At 41.5% G+C, this 22959-nt stretch overlaps 1 protein-coding gene across 4 annotated transcripts in view; it reads right to left on the bottom strand.

Annotated features, from left to right (window-relative positions):
* Nucleotides 1-17484, bottom strand: part of LOC133400009 (transducin-like enhancer protein 4) — a 36654-nt gene extending 19170 nt beyond the window's left edge. For 2 of the 4 annotated variants that reach the window (XM_061672124.1, XM_061672125.1), the window contains exons 1-6: nucleotides 17042-17484; nucleotides 16605-16690; nucleotides 11286-11349; nucleotides 11146-11190; nucleotides 3431-3493; nucleotides 183-257 (exon numbers count right to left, since the gene is read on the bottom strand). In XM_061672124.1, the coding sequence (XP_061528108.1) occupies nucleotides 183-257; nucleotides 3431-3493; nucleotides 11146-11190; nucleotides 11286-11349; nucleotides 16605-16690; nucleotides 17042-17086 (378 nt within the window). In that variant the 5' untranslated portion in view covers nucleotides 17087-17484. The remainder of the gene's footprint in view (nucleotides 1-182; nucleotides 258-3430; nucleotides 3494-11145; nucleotides 11191-11285; nucleotides 11350-16604; nucleotides 16691-17041) is intronic. The other 2 variants (XM_061672126.1, XM_061672127.1) reach the window with 1 other exon arrangement.
* Between the last annotated feature and the right edge of the window lie 5475 nt (nucleotides 17485-22959).

The following is a 22959-nucleotide window of genomic DNA, read 5'->3' as shown; positions in this document are numbered from 1 at the left end:
GGACTGCCCGGAGAAACCCCACGCAGGCACGGGGAGAACATGCAAACTCCACACAAGCGGGTGCCAGGGATTTAACCCCACTCCTCAGTACTGTGAGGCAGACGCTCTAACCAGTCGTCCATCGTGCCGCCCGATTTCAATATGTGTGTGTGTAAAAAAAAAAAAGAAAGATTAGCACCCACTCCAATGATGGCATTGAGTTCAGCCATGGTGACCTGCTTGGCCCTCTCCACTGCTTGCACCACCTGCTGCTGATGCTGTGACAAAATTAAGACACAGTTAGTGGGAAACATCAGGACAGGTGGGTGTTGAAGATGCATTGAAAAACCGGTGGGCTCAATGAAGGAAACAAAGGACGTACAAAGGAGACCCATGGACAACTAGTCATACAGTAGGAATATACTGTAATTGGACAAGTCCTGGGACTCTGTCAGAGACCAAATTACACTTTCCCAATAAATGCAGAGTTGCACCTCTACTATCAGTGAATCAATGTATGACCTTGACAACAACAAAGTATGCAGCTTGTTAGATGCACTGTAGAGTAGGTGTGGGGGAAAAAATATTTATATTGCAATATATGCAGCTTCATCTCTCCCTACTATAGAAAACACGAGCAATGTGGTCCAGTTGTGAGACATTCATGAACATTCATATCCATCAATGTCTGTTCATTAGGCTTTTTAGTTGCACTTCAAGCCAGAAAAGGAATCTAATCGGGCTGCCCAGTCAACTGAAAACCAAAGGAACTTTCGAGTTACTGTAATCAGGTAAGCCCCAGTTTGAATGACAACCTAGTCCTGAGTTGTGGTCGAAACCAAAGAAGGAAAGAACCTGCAAAGACTGAAGCTCTGAAGAATAAAGACACCTTTCAAACTACCAACAAGAAAGCTCGAAAAGTTCAGCTCTACACAAACTATGGGTCAATAACTTTTGATATGCTTTTCAATGACCACAACCCACATCTCTGAAAAGCTCAAGTAGCTACCTGCTAATGCGACTACCAGAACCTAAACATAGTAGGAACCACTGAATGACAGACAGCATGAGCAGGTCCTGTGCAAGGTGTAACACGTAAAACATGTATGGAGTCTTCCTTTGGGGGAAAGAAAATCTCAAATTGGGTTAAAGAAATCAGTCCAATGGCGTCTGGTTATGGAACCTCTGATGAAAGACCCACTGAGCGTTTGCAAGCTACAACTTGAAAGTACATTGTTCAAGACACTGTGACAAAAGAGAAAAGGGGAGATCTGGCCATGAGGGACCACCTGGATGGATTTAAGGAGACATGCCCATACCACAAGGTGTGTCCAATGGGGAATTAGTGTGCTCTTTTGTCACATTTTAACGCATTGATTAACGATACCTGAATCCATCTGAACCTTTTGGTGTCTATAATTGCTGGAAAGGATGTCACTTTCATGAGCCTTTGCCATAACAGTGTTGTTGAAGATGAAGAAAATCAGGTAGAGACACAAAGAAACATGAAACAAACTAGCAAAGTCATCCAAAGTGTAACGAGGTAGAGAAGGACGGCTACAAACGGCAAGCGAGAGATTCATCTAGGACCATCACAGAAAATAGGCCAGAGATGAAAGAGCCTATCAGGGGTGGAAATGAACAAGTTTGCTGGGTTGAAGTATTGCTGTACCACTGATCCTGCTTCTATGCCACACAACCTTCAATTGCGGCAAAAAACATCTTCAGTCGCTTTTAATGATAATTCATTGCAGATCACGCCATATTCACTCACTGAAGAGTTAATTGGGTACATCCTAATGAGATCAAGAGTTGTGAATGACACTGTCAGAGAGAGATTTATGTAACAATATGCTTATTATTGTGGTTGTCATTTAAAATGGACAAAATAATACTTTTGTTATTTAGGTACATGAGTTGGGCAAAATGTTTGAAAAACATCTCAGTATCCTGCAGTACATTTACATACTGTTGCAAACTGCAATAATAAACATTTTATTAAACTATAAATGCACAGCCATCTCTAATCATTTTGGATATTGTGTATGTAATATGCATACACCGAAACATTTTATAGGTTGTAATACTATTAGATTAAATTTAATTGATCAATTAGTTTTTATTTTTGAAAGGGATGGGTGAATCTCTCTATCAATGTTTTAAACTCCTGTTTCTATGCCAGTGCTGTATTGAGTAGAATATTGCTGCCCTGAGTTATGCCATAGTAGGTGTGTGTGAGAATTTCTTTTAACTACATTTAATAATACACATATTGTAATACTATAAATGCATGGTCATCTATAATTCATTTGTGTTACTCTGTATGAATATGCACCGATTAATATAGGTTCCAATAAATAAGGGCAGCTCAAATTCAACTGTTAAATGTGACATGAAAATGGGAAAAAACAAGATGCAATTTTGCCTCATGTTGAGAACACGAGCTCCGTTACAAATACAGTACACAGTTTTTTGGACTGTGACCAGTGTTCTGCACATAAAGCACCAAATATGTGACAAAATGCCAATGTAGCCACGCAGTAGGACATAACCAAAATGAATGTGGGCATCATCAATCAAGTTAAAGGCAGAATATTTGATACAACATTAGCTTGTGTGGGTGTACCTTAATGTACAGTATATGGAATCGCTGAGTGTGCATGTGCAATTATGCTACAACATCACAATAGAAGGGAGGAAAGATCTAAAATGAGTGAAAACAAAAACTCTCCCAAAAATAATGAAAAGGACAATATCATAACATAAAATATGTTACTTGAACACCTTCAGACAGTGCATATAGGGGGACTCTGTGGTGTTAATATGATTGTGTTACAATCCACAACCGGTAAGCGTGGCTGTAAATCCAAACAAAACAGTAAAAGCCTCTTTCCTCTCACTGCTTCCATCCTCTGTGGGCCTCGGGGCTGTGCAGCAAGCAGCAGCACCGCTGTCTAATGCCATTATTTCTAATCCACTTTAAACCCTCCTAATCCTGGGCTAATCTGGAGAAGAGTTCTGGAGTACACACTCGCTCCTTACTGCTGTTCCCACCCCTTCACGAACACACACACACACACACACAAAAGCACTTTCAATTTCTCCAGAGAAAGGATTTATCTGCTAAACACACACATACACAGAAGCATTCCATAGTAAACATATTACTATTAAAACACTGTACGTATTTGCACCACAAATCATGTACCCTTTCCTGCATATGTTAGTGGGAGACATTTAATAGGTTCGAGCATATCTGCCTATCCTGAGCAGGGGGGATAAACCTAGGATAATCTGTTTGTGTGTGTGTGCAGTGAACATGTGAGTGTGCTTCCATGCCTGTCAGCTGCGTCTTGCGATCCACCACACAGAACACATTACGGTCCCCCCCCCCCACACACGCACACACACCTCTTCCTTAACTAACAGCGACAGGCACTTTTTTTCTTACCTCTTGAGAAAGGAAGGGGATGACTTGGGCACAGATTGCGTTCAGCCGCTTGACAATCTCTGCCTGGAAGACAGAGAAGTGGACACATAAACCCAAACGACTAATAGGGACAATCACAAATACTCCCATCTTGTCAATTCAGAAAGTAAATAGAGACAAACTCTCATCGAAATCTGTATGCCAAGTTGATGTGGTATTACAATTTTAGTTATACTATGCTGTTGAAAGCTTTTGTATTAGTGGTAGGAATTAATGGCAGAAGGGCTTTTTGAAGACAATAATGTGGTTCACAACAGTGTGAGACACTTGTTAGTAACTGACTTGAAATGAGCCAAAAATCATGGGCAAAATACTGCACATCTATGCTTAATCTAAAGTTTTGACAACCAATCAATCGAAATTAATCGGAAAAAAACATGCTTTTTCCATAAATGTTAATGCAAAATAACTTGTTGTCCGATTATTTGATTAACCAAGACTAATTGTTGGAATAAACGATTCTAAAAATATTCTAGTGGCAGATTAAATGCTGTTGAGGAAAAAAAAGACTTACTATCTAATGAACAAATTAAACTAAATACACTGTTCCAAATTATTTTGCAAATATTTTTCTCAGACGTTCCTAAATAGTTGATACAAATGACTGTATGCCGACTGTCTATGGCCACAAACACAAAGAACCGTGCTTTCATTAATATTTCAACGAAATTCAACCAGTAACGCTCCGAAAACTCAAATTTAATGAATGTAATCATGAAGCTGCTATCAGATAAGGGGTCCTATGTCAAAATGTAACTTGACCTATTTGCTTTTGATTGAAATAGCTTTTGATTGTCAATTTGATCTCTTAAGTTTTAGTTCGTTAAAACCTGAACGTCTTGAAACTCTTGTGCAGAATAATTTGGAACAGTGCATTTTAAGTTTTTTATTTTTCAAAAAAATACCGTTATCATTGGGAGGTTTGTTCAAAAACATTTGAATTATATTCTGACTGTTAACAACTTGAAAATTACACTGAATGTCATTTGTATAAACTAGGAAAATCTGAGAAAATATAATTTTCATAATAATTTGGAAGGCAGTGTAATGAAAATCTGTCTTAAACAGAAATAGGTATAGGTAGATGTATATTATCATCTCGAGGGATGGACATTTGACTAGATTTCATAGATCGATTAATTGTTATTTTGAACGGGATGGGCAAATCTCTCTGTGAATGTTCTAAACTCCTGTTGTTGTATTAAGCAGAACAATACCGCAGACCCATTTTGGATGGGTCGTGGACAGCTAGTAAAAAAAGTACATCTATGCCTATTCTGATTTTTTTTAGTACAGTACAGAGGAGTACAAAGTTCTCACAAGGAACATAGTAAACAAACAAAATACCAAACAAACCTCGTAAACAAATACAGTGCAGCTCAGCATCTGGCTAGAGTGTGTCATAACTAGTAATGTGCTTTTTGTGGTATGTCATACACATTTGAAACGGGGTCTAAAAATATAACATACTGTATACGTGTTTTTAGAGGCTATTTTTAAACAATTAAAAAAAATGCCTTATTGTTCTTAACTTCTATAAAAGTGGGTGGTGACTTTACAACAATAGGAAAATGTGGGTCCCAGGGTGACAACAGCTGAGAACCACTGCTTTAGAGCACAAACTAGCAGAGTGAATCAACAGTCTTACAGCTGGTTTCAGCCATGTATAGTGCATTCTATTTTGCCTCAATTGCTCCAAGACACGATTAATCAACAATCGAGAGAATTAATTCATATGTCCATCCTTAATTATGGCGATAAAGAGGAGAGGAAATTTCAAACAGGGTAGCGTGGTGGCTGAGTTAGAATGTCTGTCACACACTTCTAAGGTTTGGAGTTAAAATCTCGGCTCTGGCCTTCCTGTGTGGAGTTTGCATGTTCTTCCCTTACGTGGGTTTTCTTCGGGTGCTAAGGCTTCCTCCCACATTCCAAAAACATGCATGTAGGTTCAGTGAAGACTAAATCATCTTTAGGTGTACTGTGAATGTGAGTGAGAATGGTTGTTCGTCCAAGTGTCCTGCGATTGGCTGCAGACCGGACCAGATTGTACCCCACCTCTCGCCCCAAATCTGCTGGGACCATAATGAGAATAAGCAGTATGAAAATTGCTGGATGGATGGATGTAAATTTCAAAAGCTTGTAAATAATTTTTTGTTTTAGAATGTCCCCCAATGCTCTACCTGGTGATACTTACTGTATGTATCACAGATGAGCGGTATTTGAGAAATACATGACTATGAAAGTGGAAAAACCCATCGATGAAAGTAAAAGTAAGCCTAAATTCAATGCAATCTAAATGCAAGGGGGGCTTTAAAGCTAACCTTAAACTACTCGATTCATGTCTATGACCTTGACAGAGGTGAAGTTGCAGTTGAAGTTGATATCAGCTATAACACAAGCCGCCAGAGGCCATGAGAGTGGACATACACACGCGCACACACGCAGCTCCCCAAGCTACTCTGTATTCATCAGATGTTTTTACTGAACCCAAGGGTTGGCTTTTAAAGATTATAAAGCACCCCCACACCCGCCAGGTGTTTTTTTTTTTTTTTTTTTTAAACAGGAAATTGCCTGATCCACCGTCCCAAAGGAAGTGCTAGAAGTGCAATTTAAACCCAGTGAACATGCAAACAAGAAAAGAGGCAGAAGACAGCAACCTGAATACAATAAAACACCCTGAGTCCACTGGAATGACTCCTGTATTAATGACGATGTAGTGTAACATATCAAAAAAGTTTTTCCTTTGCCATGTTGCATTCTGGGAGTGGCAATAACAATTTTGTGGAAGTTGGAATTGATACTATGGCAAATCTCATGACAATATACATCAAACTAACAGCTGTCAGGGATGGTCTACCAATATTTTAGACCAATTCAGGAGATGACGCAGGGTTGCCATGCCAATGTTCAGGCACTTTCTCAAAAGCTGATTTCAACGTAAAAGCACTATATTTGCATATATTTACATCCTGCTCTAATCGCGTAGGGTGGTGTTTTGAACCGAAGGGCCAATGTTGGTAAAAAATAAAAAACATGGCCTCTTGGAAATAAGATGGCAGCAGTTCAGTTTCGACCACTTATTGCCATGGATGTCGCTTGAAAAAGTAAAAAAAAAAAAAACAGTAACGGTCCCACTTTAACGCCTCACATCCCATAAATGAAACCAGGCAGCCGCCTTGGAGCCAGATTGGGTCAGCGAGAAGATCAAATGTCCACCACCCCCGTGGAGCTTTGTAAGCATCACATCAGCACCGCTTTTCAACACCACCTAATACACCTAATGGACCCCTCCATATAGAGGCTGCATTCCCCTGGGACTGACTGACTCACTATGTGCGCGTGTGTGCGTAAGACAGTGTGATAGGCAGGGAGGGAAACAGAGGTGGGGAACAAAGGGCACTACACAGAATGTCAAACTGCAAGATAAAAGCGTTAATATGACCTGAATAAATGCTCACTTTGTTTAGTTTCAAAACATTCTTTTCATAAAGCAAGGTATGACACAGATGCAACAGAGGTGATGGCGAGTTGTTTCTATTAGGTCGACTGGTGAAATGCTAAAAGATGCAAACCTCAGAAGGTGGAGGAAGACTTATTCTAAATTTCAGAAGGGGTAAGAGTTTTAAGTCTTTAGCCGGAGCCAGGAAGTGACAAAACCATCACAAAAACTAGCTAGCTACAGAGTTGGTTGGTTCTTTACAAGCAGTTAATAAAAGGACTGCCCAACTGGGGCATATATATTGACCCACACTGACCCTATCTTAAACCAAATCCAGTGTTATCTGGAGGTTTTTGCAGGTCTCTGGTGTAAAACGAGTCCCTTTCAGTTCTTCTTTTAGGCTGCTTTCACACTGGCGCCCTTTGGTCTGTTTTAATCTGATCTAATCCTCTAATTCGTTTTCCCTCTTGTTGTGTTAATTCGGTCAAGAATAAACAGTTACTCAGGTGCTGACCAAATCAACTGTGCCGAGACCATCTCTTCTAGACAACAAACTAAACTAGTCTAAACAAACTCTGCCGCAGTTTTGTCATAGAATGAAAGTGATCCGACCAAGATCTTTTCCAACTGGCAAATGAATGAATCATATAAAACCATAACCGACATATGCCATTGACACTCTTGACTTAGTGAACATGTCTTCTGTTTAGTGTGCATGAAGTTAGTATTTGCTCAAGACGTCCCCTAAAAGTGCACTCGGGTCTGGCAAATTGCCTGTCCTGTAATCCAGTGTTTCACAACCTTTATTATTAGAAAATACCTCACTGCACACCACCAAACATAAATTTCACAAAAAAATGGACACACAGGTGAATTAATTAAAATCTAGTGGAAGATCATTTAATTGCCTGTCACTATACATCGCTGGCATTGAGAATTGAACAAAGACATTTGTAGTAAATAATTTTCAGACCAATTAAGGGAAAATGGATAATTTCCCACGGCACACCTGATGATCTCTCACGGCACACTAATGTGTCACGGCACTCTGGTTGGGTATCATTAAAAAGCATCAACAAATGCTGCTCCATGTTTAGCATTTAAGCGTTTTTTTGTTTTTCCATTCACAAGTTCATATACAAAACATCCACCCTATTGTTGCAAGTGTGCAACGAACAAGAAAAGCAAAGGAGGATTGTTTTGAGACACATTTTGGCTGCCTGTTTTTGTTTTACAGTGTAAAAAGAAACCCGTACGAGGCGCGAAGGAGGTGTGTTTCACAAAATGATCAACTGACTCAGACCAGAGAAAGTAAACTATTTGTGTGAAATCACCCTGAGAAGTGTATTTGTGGTTGGTGCATCTGGTTAAACTGACTGCTAAGTTTAGGTCACCTTTCTGCACACACAGTTATTCCAGGTAATTTAAAGTCGTTTTAATTTTCTATCCAAATCTCTCTCTGAAAGTGACACTGAATGCTAAAATAACGTTAAATTTTCCAAGTGAATCGAATGTGTCCCCTCCCCATCTGCCACAGTGAATGAGTTGTCAGCCCTGGTTGAGAAAGCTGCCATTCCTCACTATCACACCGTCTTATTACTTCCGCCTCTCACCACCTTCTCCTCCTCTCTGTCTCGGCCCATCCATGGCTTCCTTTATTTCTCTTTCAGTCTCACTAATTTGCAATTGATTAGCTGTCCTCTTGTACCTTAGTCGCTGGCTCAGAAGCCCTCATGGTCCCCTGTCTCCCTGCCTTCCTACCTCGCTCCTCACCAGCCAATGCTCAGTCCACAAGTCAATTTCTCTTTAACGAGTGTTGGTACATTTCGCTCCCCGGACGACGCGGTCCTTCTGTGTAAATAAAACAGAGAGCCGAGCCAAGAATCAATAGGCCTATTACCCCCGGAAAATGCTAAACAAGCAATATCAGAGATTCACTTGGTGCAAGAGAGCATCTTCTATAATGGGACTGGAGCTGGAGGGTCAGGCGACATCGTCGCCACCATTGCCACCATCACCCCATATTCAATCTCAACATCCACTCAGCAGGCAGGGCAGCGGTGGAAAGTTAAGTAGATGTTTTAGGTATCCGTGCTTTAGTTTAGTATTTATTTTCAAAACAATTTTACTTTTACTCCCTATATTTGAAAACCAACGGAGTGTCCGACAGGTTAGGACATCTGCCTCACAGTTCTGAGGACCGGGGTTCAAATCCCGGCCCCGCCTGTGTGGAGTTTGCATGTTCTCCCCGTACCTGCGTGGGTTTTCACCAGGTACTCCGGTTTCCTCCCACATCCCAAAAACATGCATGGTAGGGTAGGATGATTGAAGACTCTAAATTGCCCGTAGGTGTGAATGAGAGTGTGAATGGTTGTTTGTTTATATGTGCCCTGCAATTGGCTGGCAACCAGTTCAGGGTGTACCCCGCCTCTCGCCGAAGACAGCTGGGATAGACTCCAGCATGCCCGCGATCCTAGTGAGGATAAGCGGTACAGAAAATGGATGGATATTTGAAAACAGATATCTGTACTTGCTACTCCTTACTTTGTCATGATTGGCTCGCTATGTTACGAGATGAGGTAAAAAAGACAAATAGCGCGAGGTAAAGTAAACTGCGTTGCTTGTGATCTTGGGGCGTTATAAGGAGGAAAAAACAAGGAGAACAGTGATATGGAGGAACGTGAACCGGGCTTGACGATGCCAACAGATTCGGAGAGGCAAGACAAACACTCATGGCTGTATTTAATAGAATTGTTTCACGTTCCAATTGAATGATATGGTGAATGTGTTGTCTTGTATCAGCTTAAAAAACACTAACTTTTGCCATTCAAAAATTCTGGGTCTAATCTGAAAAGTATTGTAGTAGTGTATGTGGACTTCACAGTGTCAGTACTTTTGCCACCTGTGTCAGTGGGTCATATCATCACATCGGATGGCAAAGACACACATTTAGACAGAGGCTTGCTTGTGTAGGCAAGTGCACATAAACGCCCTCCTAAAATCATTTGGTTCTACAGGAGAAACACACATAGGCAGATGGGAAGATTCGCCCTCTACAATAGAAATCATTGGACTGCCCACCCAGTGAAAACAAACAAGGGCCACATTTGTATTTGTTTCCATCTTGGCTTTATAGACAGGCGTGCACACACAAAGGGCCTCGAAAAGCAGCCAACAGCAGGATTGATGTGGACACCCCATATTTCATCACGTGGCTCTGATTAGTGCACCATGAAAAGCTGCATGCGTGTGCAACATTCCCTTGTGGAAGCAAGCACACACTTGTCATATAGAAACACATTCACACTCTGCAATTCACACACAACATACACAATACAACACAAGCAACCATGCGCACACAAAATTAAATCAATAACTGCAATGTGCATACAGCCACACAGAGTACACACACACACACACACACACACACACACTAAGTAAACATGTATACAAACAGGCTGCTACACACAAGCAGGGAAACACAATGCATGGCCAAGCATTTTCCTGCTCCTTTCAGTCTTTGGACACGCACACACGCGCACACACAAACACAAATACTTGTGTGTGCGCGCAGGTGAATGCATGGCTTTCCACGGCTCATTTCACCTTGCAGCTGATGAGCGCTTAACACAGACATTTATGCTAATGAGACTCTGCCCTTAGAAAAAAAGCAGTGTGGTTGCAAAAGCTTGTTTATAGCCACAATCTTATTCACAGCAGTCCATTTTTTCATTCAGTTAAAATAATGAAGTTCTCTTTGGCAAGTGGAAACTGCTTATTCTAATGAGCCAAATAATAACACGCAAGCAATAAGAGAGTAATAAAAATGTATAAAAATAAAAGTAGCAATCGGGATGTATCTCAAAGTAACAGAGTAAAAGTATTGTTTCTTCTTAACAAAAATACTCAACTAAAATTAAAAAGTATGTTGCATTACAACTACTCTGTACATAGGTGCAATTTATTCCAACAATGACATGAGTGAATGTAAAGGAGTAAATGTAGCCCACTACTACCCAACTCCGGCTCCAATGTATAATTAATGAATTAACACTACATGGGTGAATACGTTCCATATAAAACTGATCCGCGTTCTGCACGTTGTACAACTCTCAAACCAATGTATCTTAGTGGTTAACAATAACCACCTGGACTGTCTCTCATAGTCGAACTCGGTGTCACTGAATTCCACCAATGTTTCTACCACCAGTCACAGCAACTCGGAAGCGTTACCTACCTGTTTGTGCATCTCGATGTTGAGTCCATATGACATTTCGTAGTACTGAAAAACAAAGAACAGAGCAAGGTAAACGAAACGTGGCCTCCGTGTTACTTTTTTGCATCAATACACACACTCTCTTTGGGTGTGAAACTCACCATGACATAGTGTCTCTGCATCTCTGTTTTCTCACTTGCCAGTTTCTCACACTCCATTTTCAGACTGTGAGAAAGATGGGGGGGGGGGGAGGGAATCTGTGTCACAAACACATTCTGCACACTCTTAGCGATTCAGTTTTGTCACAAAACGATGTAAGAATGTAAAAGCAGAAGCTGCATGCGACCACATCCTGCTACTTTAATGTGGCCTTTCGGATCTCACCAGCTTCCCCTGCAGACACTTACTCAGCACGTACATCTCAGTAATTAATGGATCAATAGACAACCACACAAACCTCAACATAAGACCCGAACTGCACCATCGACAAAAAAAACTACACTAAAGCTTAACCCTTTCCTCCTATTTCTCGTGTATTACAGGAAACTATCTACTTAGCACTATGACTCTTCAGTGTGAGTGTTTTATGAGATAATAGAGGGCTGTCCCTTATCAGTGCAGGTAAAGTGAGGCTGCTGATACACCAATAACGGGGTGAACGAATACACTACAAGTACATTTATGGCTTTGCTGGAATACATTGAAGTGCAAAAGTGATGCATCTTCAGGTTTGTTTCCGACTCATTAAATTCATATGCACCTTAAAATGCTGAATGATTTCGGGGATACAGTCAAAGACAAACATTTTGTTTTTCGCAGACATGTTTTGAGACGACTTTTGCCAAGGTCACGCTACAGCTGCGGTACATTACATAAATACCTCAAATGGTAAGTAAATAAGCACATCACCTCATACTAAAATAGAAACTACAGTAATACTATTCATTCATTCATTTTCCATACCGCTTATCCTCACCAGGGTCGCGAGCATGCTGGAGCCTATCCCAGCTATCTTCGAGCGAGCGCTGGGGTACACCCTGAACTGGTTACCAGCCAATCGCAGGGCACATAGAAACAAACAACCACTCGCACTCACATTTACACCTACGGGCAATTTAGAGTCTTCAATCAACCTACCACGCATATTTTTGGGATGTGGGAGGAAACCGGAGTACCCGGAGAAAACCCACGCAGGCATGGGGAGAACATGTAAAATCCACACAGGCGGGGCCGGGATTTGAACCCCGGTCCTCAGAACTGTGAGGCAGATGTGCTCATCAGTCCTCCACCGTGCTGCCACACTAATACTATATAAAACTAAATACTAAAATCTAAGCTTTATTTCCCCCTCAGAAAAGAAAATAGTGGGCTGTAATTACCTTTACTATGACACTTGCACTGCTGACGTGGCAACTGTAAAGCTACTCAAGTATATGAAATGTTTCTTGTTAAAAAACATGTATTGTGGAAACAAGATCATAAAATTGCATTGTACAAAAAAAGGCAAACTCCAATTTTAAAAAAAATGTAAATATTTTTTTTTTAAAAAAGATTCCTGGTACCCTCTACAGTTGAACAGATGCGCTTGACCATTATGGGAACATTTGGTATATAAATAGGCAAAGTAGGGAAAATACTAAATTGGACTGAAAGAGACGCTTTATGCTCTCACAAACAAAATTCAGTTTCGTAACAGCAGAAGGAGAAGAAAGAAATCCATTTAAGTTTTGTCTTCATGTTTTATTTTGTTTCTCCGTTGGGCAAGAAAAGTATTCAGTTAGCTCTTTGTTAAAAGAAAAAAAAACGAGCATCATTTAAAGTGCTTCTGTTGTATTTCAAGGATTTTAAAGCAGTGGAGGATACAGGGAACCTGAACAAGAGATTGTTAGTTTATATGCTTTTTCCAATACTTTACCATCATCTATAAAAAAAAAAAAAAAAAAAAAAAAAAACATTCCCTGCACTTATTTTAATAATTTTTTTTCCCCCATTGGAGAGTCACATAATGCAGCAAATACTGTTGCCTCGCTTCAGTTCTTTGAGAAAGCCACTGGCCAACGCTCACCAGGTGACTGGACAATAATTAAAGGGGCGGCCAGAGGTGTGTGATTATTATGCATTGGTATGGTGCTTGTGGTTCTGCCCCGAGCAATACATTTCACACTTCATCATGTCGGCTAAAAAGTATTTCACACCTCTTACACTTGCAGAGGCAGACGTGCGTGCTGAGGTTGATGGGGTTTACCTGCGGTTAGTCACCAGGGCATAATAGGTGAAACTAGGGCAAACGTGGGCTCGGCACAATGATTGTATAGAAATGTTTTTTCAAATGATGGATTGGACTTTTTTTGTTGAGCATCTTATCATTCATTCATTCATTCATCTTCCGTTCCGCTTATCCTCACGAGGGTCAATACAATGCAAATGTCATTTAAAAAGGAATATGGTCCCTTAAGGCAGTGGTTCCCATACACCTTGGGGCAGTGAGCGTAGCTTGGAGGTCCACAAAATAATGTCCAATAAATTATTATGTCGTACCATTTTAAAAAGTGCATACTTACTGTACATATAGGGATTGGCATGCCAAGTCTGTAAATCAAACATACTAAACCACTTACTCCTCCCTACCTTAACTTTCGGCCAGTTAAAAGCCGAAAGTTAAGGTAGTTACGTATCTATTTACATATCATATAAATTAGGGCTGCACGGTATATTGTTAAAAGCATCATCATTGCGATGTGCACAATAGTCACATCGCACGGTCCGCTGCGGTGTTGGTGTACTGTAATATACAGTGAATCAACTGCAATATTAAAAGTGACCAGCAGAAGGACCTGTTTGGAGATGCTAATAAGAGAATTCGCTCTTCACAATGAAAATACTGCAGGCAGGCAAGCGCAGCAGCGAGTGTGTGAGGTGCGTTCAGGGACACTGTGTAAATGGAAGCGAATATCTTAATAATAATACATAATTGTAAATATGGATTACTAGGAAAATCATTATTTGGATCAGAATGCTTTAGTTAAAACAACATACGATCACATTGTGATAATGTGGAATTCATTTTGTTTTGCAATATAAGAGTAGATAAGATTAAATATTTTATTATAGTCAGCCAGAGCTGCTGGGAATGCAAAGTTATCAGTGTCATTTCCCCATCGGTCCTGTCATACTGTGTTGCGTGTTTTTGTTTGCACATTAAGGATTGCAGTCCTGTTTTTGTTTTAATTCCTCATTTAAAAAAAAAAAAAAAGCACAAACACACACACACCATTCAAGCGTTCTTCCTCATGTTTTTGCGACTGTAGGCTGAAAGCTGCAGCTGGCTACTCGTGTAGACTGAATGGGTGGCAACAATGGGGAAATGAAAGGCCAGTATCTTGAGAGTAACAGCCCGGCAGCAACATTCAATCCTGAAAAAGAAAGAACTATGAACTAGTTCATTTTTGGACTAGTGAACTTAGTTCAAAATTTTGAATTATGAACTATGAACTGGCCAGCATGGTGGAAGACCAGTTAGCACATCTGCCTCAGAGTTCTGGGGATCGGGGTTCAAATCCCAGCCCTGCCTGTGTGGAGTTTGCATGTTCTCCCCGTGCCTGGGTGCGTTTTCTCCAGGCACTCTGGTTTCCTCCCACATCCCAAAAACGTGTGGTAGGTTGATTGAAGACTTTAAATTGCCAGTAGGTGTGAATGTGAGTGCGAATGGTTGTTTGTGCCCTGCGATTGGCTGGCGACTAGTTCAGGGTGTACCCCGCCTCCTGCCCGAAGATAGCTGGGATAGGCTCCAGCAGCCCGCGACCCTAGTGAGGCTAAGCGGTAAAGAAAACGGATGGATGGATGGAACTATGAACTGAACTACTTAATTGTTTGAATGGTGAACAGAACTTTGAACTACTTTGTGGAGAAAATGAAGTTTCCCAACACTGATCTTGTATTTTTTCACATCGGAATATCCAGTATATCGCAGGTTTAAAAAAAAAAAAATATATATATATATATATATATATGTATATATATATATAATTACATCGCATGTCTTCCCCCCCCCCCCAATATCGTGCAGCCCTAATATAAATCTGATATCGCTACATGCACACAGCATTTATTGGTTAGTGACGATGGATAGAAATGTATTTTAATTAAGTTTCATTAGCTGAAGTTCCTTTCTATGCTTGAAAAAAAGAAAATCAGCAATACCTCTGTTATTTAGGGGTAAACATGGTAGTCATGTTGGATTGGCATTAAGATGGGGGGGGGGGGGGGGTTCTTGGTGGTACTGTAAACATTTAAAAAAATAAAATAAAATACCTGACTTAAGGTTCTTGAACACTCTTCCCAAACTTCCCCCAATGGGTCGCGGGGGTATTTTTATTGGGTCTTTTGTGTTCATTATTATATTAGTTATAGTAGTAGTTATTAATATTTACAAGAATAGTGTGTGTGATGGGGACTATGAGCAGACCTCATTACTGGACTGAGGAGACATTTTCATGAGCCTCGGGCTGTTAGTGCCCTGTATAGTGAGTTGGCCATTTTGTAGTTGTTGTTTTTGCGACTTTCATCTTGTCCCACTAGAGGTTGTACACATACTGTTTGAATTTGTAGTGTGTATGGTGAGTATACAGTAGTTTATTCCCTAAATAGTGCTCTCAATGTATAGCACAAAGCATCTAGAAAAGTAGTGAACAACCCCGGTGATGACTAGAATAGCAAGATATCCCATGATCCATTGTGCCGAGACTGAAAATTTATTTTCCATTTCCAGGATATTGTTTGGTTTTCAGCACAAGAGTAGAGCAAGACATCATAACAAAGAGGCACATAAAGTGCTTTGTTTGTATTATTTTGTAAAATACACCCAGCTAAGGATAATGTAAAGTAATTATGATTTGTTCAATATTTATTACGGAAGGTCGACCAGTTAAGGTCGAGCCGATACATTTTATTGATGCAACAGCAATGACAAGTAGAGTTCGAAAACTATTTTCAATTTGAGTGAACTATATAGTCCGCTACGTACAAATCCCTAGGGAGTACGGAATGAGTAAATGATTCCGAACACAGCCTGGGTACTGTATGTTATAAAAGTCAGTACCTCTGAATGTACCATCCAAGACAGACAAGCCATTATATCAAGATGTAATACTGTACTTTTGCCAGGAATCATTTTGTTTAGCGGTGGATTGAGAATTGGACACTGTGTTTCGCTCTGCGGCACAGTGGACGAGTGGTACTGGTTAGCGTTAGTTCTGAGGCTGGTGGTTTGAATCTGGGCTCAGGACTTCCTGTGTGGTTTGCATGTTCTCCACGCTTGCGTGGGTTTTCTCAGAATACTTTGGCTTCCACGTATGTATGTTCATTGAAGGGTCTAAATTGTCCTTAGGTGTGAACGGTTCTCTCAACGTCAGCTGGGATAGTCTCCGGCTCACCCGCGACCCCAATAAAGATGACAAAATGGATGGATGCGTTTCTCTAACCTGTGATACTGGGCCTGGAGAAACTGGAACTCCTCCTTGATCCGATCGCAGGATTCCGACACGGTGAACTTGAACGGCTGTCCGGGCTGGGGTGGAACCTCAAACCGAAGCGAAAGAACCAAAGAAAAAGATGGAGAAGAAGAGGAGAGGGGGGGAAACTGAGACGACTGAGGTTCTTGTGTTATGACTACAATGAGCCTCTGTCACTCACTCTGCCTTTAGGCTTCACCCAGCCTCCTTAACGTGTCTCTTTAGCCACACACACGCTCACACAGATACACGCGCTCATGTCTGTCAATGAGCGCAATTGTCCATGCGAGCGCGCAATGGCACGGAAACAACATCCAAAGTGATTACGCATCAGGCGCGCGGCTCTCAATACACTATGATCTTTTTTGTTGTTATTGTAGACAACATTTGTACTGCTTCGTACTTACCGGATGCCGCGCCGGAGGGTACATCTTGCTCAAGTCTCGAATCATTGAAAAGGCATTGAAAAGTTCCTCCTCGGCAAAGACGAAAAACAAAGTGTGAAGCGTGCTTCCCCCCCAGCGTAAAACGTCAGTCACTCTGTCAGTTAGTTAGTTAGTTAGTTAGTTAGTTAGTTAGTTGGTTAATGGCCGGCCAGCCAAGTGAGAACACCGTCGAATCTTGAGTCAGGTGCGTATATCCCCATGTAGTCACTTATGTTGTTGAACTCCGTGTTCTTAGTCGTCGCCTTCCGCCATGTCGTGACCTCACTTGTCCTCCAGCTGTGGTGGCAACCGGTTAATTTCCTACTTTTCCCCCAACCCCGGTTGACGTTCACATCCCGGCGGCGGCAGCGGCCACTTCAGCGACACTGACTGCTCGCTTGGCCCCCCTCCTCGCCGAACCACATTTTATGAAGCAGCCAGTCAAGTACGAGCGCAATTACTTCGTCGTAGCGTCGGGACGTGTAGTTTAATTCACGCCAGTTTCCGTGTGAGTCCGTCGTAAAAAAAACTACAACTTCCTGATTCTCCTGCCTTGAAGGCTGGAGGGGAGGTGGTCATTAACGGCGACCAATACCGTGTGGGAAGTGTCCAGCTAGCGCGAGAGCCACCTGTCAATCATGCTCGTTTTGTCCAATCACCACCTGCAAGGCGCGAGCGAGCTACTAGGAACCCCACGTGGGGTGCTGCGGCTCTATCTGGTGCTAAATGACACGGGTTTGTAACTATCTCTCGATTTATGTGTGTTTTATCACACGCTCCCAGTAGAATATGCGCTCCTTTTTGTTTCTGCCATTTATTTATTACCGCATTAAAACAGTCTAGCGTGATTTTCACATTTTTGCATTTTACAGCCCCTCAATTAAATTGTCGCCGAGCTTTACAGGTAAGCCATTCTGCTTGTATTGCACATGAATAATTAAGACTAGTAGGTGTACTGCAATCTGAATTATCTCAGCTGCAAAAATGGACCATATATTTTACAGTAGTGTGTGGGCTATCTTGGCTTGACTGGAACCAAATTGGGTCCAAATTGTATAACTTTATTTTTTACACATTAATCACCTCAATGGACATATTGCTGACCTTGTGCCTGAAAGACTATTGGCATGACATTTTCCATCACTCTTCCCCAATGGCGTGTGTTTCTAGCTAAATAACAAAAATGCCTGCATCGTTGATATGGACCAATATCAGTCATCTCTCTGGCCTCTAAGCTTTTGTCTGAGTTGCCTGCCCCCATTTAGAGTTCCCTGAGGAAAGCCAGAACTTTTATTTTGAAAATCAGGTGGATCTGCCTGGGCCTCTGTACACACCAAACCACTCATCTCCTTTACATGATTGCAGTAGTAAAAAAAAAAAACGCACACCCAAAAGCTAGCAAAAATGAGTTAAAAAATAAATAAATAATTAGAGCGCTTCTACGGAAAGGAATAATGCTGAGCATCCAATTTAAACCCCCCACCACCCCTGAATTTCTACTTCCATTTCCAACATCCATCCTCATGAAGCGGGGTTTTCTGGAATGATGGCGACCAAAACAAAATTACGTCGTAGACTGGACACAAGTAACACACTTTTGTTTGTCTCACATTACCCAAGATAAACAAGTGAAGGGCTCCCACTAATTACAAAAACTACATTCATCGTAATGGTTCATCGCTTGAAGTCTCGACGCCCTTTGCACAATGGTCATTGGACCGGACTGTTGCAATATTAGTCATTCGAACTGCTCTAAGTGCTAGAGGACTCTGCATCTTTTTGCACAATTGTCAAAAAAAATAAATAAATGTACCGGCATTACCAGATAACTAGCAACCCTTTATTGCTCAGTGACTGTTTTTCTCAATGTCTTTATGTCTCAAAAGTGTTCTCTGTCAATTGACTGTCTGTTGTCGTACTCGAGCGGCTCCAATTACCGGAGACAAATTCCTTGTGTGTTTTTTGAACATATTTGGCAAATAAAGACGATTCTGATTCTGATTGTAGTTTTTTAATCAGTGGTTTCTATGCGGGTCGGCCGAAATATTGCCTTAGGTGAATGGCGCATAAAAGGTTGGGGACCGCTTAACTAGAGCATACAAAGAGGTGGTTAATAGGTTCTGCTTGAAGGCGATCAAAGCAATACATCCAATAAGCAATGGATTTATCGACAAGAACATTAGGCACAACTGCATAATGTTTCAACACAAAGATACAGTATATCAAGAAATTTGTCTTTACAATCCTGAAAGGCACCAATGTAGCAATATTTGCATGGTTGTGGTTGTGTTTTGTAGTGCTGTACAACTGCATCGCATCATACTGAGAGCTGTTTGCAATATTGTGTCCTTGTGATATATGCCTTACTGTAAACTATAACCACAATACTAAAAAAGTTGATAAATTCATATTGTTTCTGACACTGTTAATCAGAACAGATTTAGTATAGTAGTAAAATATCAGTCCGGCTCGACTTTCATCACAATATAGTCGACTACAAAATATCTTACTCGTTCAACCCTTAGTATGAATTTGTCATTCAAAGCAGAAGGCTAATGACCACGAAGAAAAGCAAAGCAGGGTTCCGCCCACCATTTTCCCACCATTCTTACTCAATGCATTGATGTTTGCATAATAAGACTACTCATGTGCCAATTCCAAGGTTTTCAATTGGGCCAGAAATTTCCAAACAGGGGCATTCTAGTGCCAATTTGTGGCTCGCTCTTCAAAATAATCAACTACACTTTGACAGCACGTCTCTCCTCTGTCTGCATCTGTCTCTCCATCCTTTCTGTTGGTTCGTACAGACATCAGGCTGTGCACCCAAACACACACACTGTCCAAATACACATCTCTATCCGGCACACATACAAACTAATATCTCAGGTAAGCACTGGGCCTAAAGTGACCTGCTGTCGTGGCGCGTGAATCCACTAAGGCTCAGAAAAGGTAATATCGCGCCCTCCCTCTATCCTCTTCATCGGTCGAGCCGTGATGTGGGCGAACAGGGGAGTTGCAGAAGTGAGGGAGGCAGGGAGGTGGGGAGGGGGTAGGGGAGGAGGAATAAACAGATTTATTTGCCTGCACCCGTCTCTGATTATTTTGCCCCTGCCTTTTGTTCCAGACCTTATGAAACCCAAATGTCAAGTGAGGCGAGGGCCTCATATCGAGCCCTGTCAATCACGGCTCTCTGCGCGCCTGAAGCCCCGACGCCGGATTATTGGCTTCAACACAAGGGCTGCCTATACCGCCGGCCACCGTGCTACTGACGATTTGACAGACCGGTCTTTTTTTTTTTCTTTTTTTTTTTAGGTCTTCTAAAGAGGAACTTCATTTGGCAGCTGATGCACAGGAGATTGCACGGGAGCAGGTTTTTGAAATGGGTAGCAAGCTGGATATGAGTGTCAGTGTGTATATTTGTGTGTGGTAGTAAGAAGGGAGCGGGCGGGGGTGTGGGTATGGTGACTAACACAAGGCCTTTGTCAGGCTATGACTGCTTCTCATCAGCACAACAAATCCAAAAAAAAGATGAACATCTTGCTTTTCTCCAGTGTATCACGTGCAAAGGTTTATTTCAGCTAAGGTGAGCCATGTTCCATTTCGTAGATGTCCTTAAATGCAGCACTAACCACAGCTGTAGTGCTGGCTGTGACATACAACATAATGTGCAACCATGAACCGCAGGCTTGGATTTGCACCTACATGCTTGAAGTACCCCAATTCTGCTTTTTATTTTGTTTTTTCACTCCTAGGCATAAGCAAAACACATGGAATCGCACATCACAACAATGGTGTATGTTATAATGTCAAAACTCAATGATTCAGTCAAACCACATCTGATGGCACAGTTTTAAAGGTCACTGGAAACTGTTTCCTCTGTACATTACCTACCCCACAAACTGCAAACGTATTGTATGCTACACAAATATAACAGTAATTAGATCAATAGCCATGTTTTCACCAAGCTTTAAAGTTCAGTGTGGCTTACCGCTGTACTTTTTCGAAACTGTAAACTCTCATCAAATTTGTATTTCCATTGTGGGGTGTGTAGGTCTTACACAGTTTCACCCCACAATAATTCAGCCAAAAGATGAACACAAGAAAGTTATCATAAGACAACAATGGAGGATATACATTACAGCGTGTTGTGTTCTCAGGAAGAAGCAATCTATGGACTGCAGTGCATCAGGATCACCCTTTGGGTACCGTACCACTACAGTTGGTACTTCAGCAAAGGGTGCCAAAAACTCCAATTTAGTTATTTGTATACTCGGGTTATTGCTTCAGGAATGGAAAAAGGTGATAAATCATGTACAGTACTAAAACGAATCAAATATGTTGCTTGTTTGAAATGGGGCTCATGTAAAGATCTTACTACTAACATCTATGTTTATTAAGAGTTGACCTTGCACTAACTTGATGAGAGTGTATTGGAATTAAAGACGTCACATATATAAATGCATGTATACATGCAAATAGAACCGATTAGTGACACGGCAAAGAAGATGTAGAGGAATGTGACACAAAAACACAGCACAACAGCCAGAGCACGGATTAAAGCGGTGGATACGCACGTACCGATCATCGGGTCTATTTTGAGCATTTTTTTCCTCTCTTTTGATCAAAACCAGCAAAATCCGGATTGCTGTTTGTCTCTCAGAGACTATCCTGTCCTGAGATATGGAGGGAGTACCGTGCACAACACGTTTTGAGAGCAATAAGAACACCCATGCCAATTTTTATTCATCATCACGAGCGGGATCACATTTTAAAAATTGGTTAAGACCTTGTTTAAGATGTAACAATGATAATAAAAAGAAATAAATGGCACACGTGTCAACATCTGAAAACAATATGCCGGCTCCACGAGTTGATTCTGGAGGTTTCTGCTGTTGAGTTTAAGGTCAGCAGGGTTCTCGAGGTATATTTACTATAGGACCAGCTTGCCACCACACTATCCTCTAGGCAGAGGCAATGATAATACATCACTTGTCCATCATGCTTTGTGTATGTGTGTGTGTAGAGTGGTTGCTAGTACCTAATCACACTTCAGTGAGCACTAACCGGTAGCCCGTGTTCTCAAATCTCCTGTCCTTACTGCAAGCTGCATCTAAATCCTCCATTGTCGCCCCCTTAACACGTCATTAATCCCCGGCGGCCACCCCCTTTGAACAGGGTAGCTCGTGTGAAGGGATAACCAGACACGGAGACGGAGAGGCGGAGGCAGCACTGGATTTGACTCCGCCAGCGGCAGGTTAATCTTTCCTCCGCATGGTGAAAGCGACGTGTGTGTGTGAGGGGACGAAATTTAAAGATGGGCTCCATCATAGTGACGACCCTGGGGGGGAAATCAGCATCTGGTGCTCAAAGTCAACCCACCCTTCAGATGCAACACAACCATTACTACGATTTCTTTATTGGCTCACAAATGGTTGCAAGTGTTTTATTGGATAAAAATGTAAATATCCTAAAGCTATCAAGATTTCAGAAGACAGAAATTGAGAGAAACACAAAAACATGGTAGTGGCCAACTCTAAGGCCCTCAAAGACCCAAATTCAAGTCATTTATTTTCCTTCTTAGACAAATGTTTACATTGTGTGTACAGTATATGATGGATACAAAGCACTAATTCTGCCATTCACAGTATGTGTTGAAAGCTGCAGTGTGTAGCTTCTGTCGCCCCGTAGGCTGGAATTCTGCATTACAACAACAGAGTCGTCACTTTGATATAACGAAGGCTATACCTAACCCCAGCCAGCCCTGCATGTGAAGAACGCGTTATTAGGATTCCCACATGAATTCCAGGCAGGACACGCCCTGCTCCCATATTACTGGCTCCAGAACCCGTGCCGCTGCACTGTGATTGATGTCGAACACGCCCTACTGCTTCAGGAAAAGA

The sequence above is a fragment of the Phycodurus eques genome, chromosome 3, assembly GCF_024500275.1.
Source record: "Phycodurus eques isolate BA_2022a chromosome 3, UOR_Pequ_1.1, whole genome shotgun sequence".
Classification (NCBI taxonomy): domain Eukaryota; kingdom Metazoa; phylum Chordata; class Actinopteri; order Syngnathiformes; family Syngnathidae; genus Phycodurus; species Phycodurus eques.
Note: the sequence above shows the minus strand (reverse complement) of the source record. Positions and strands in the feature narration are given on the sequence as shown.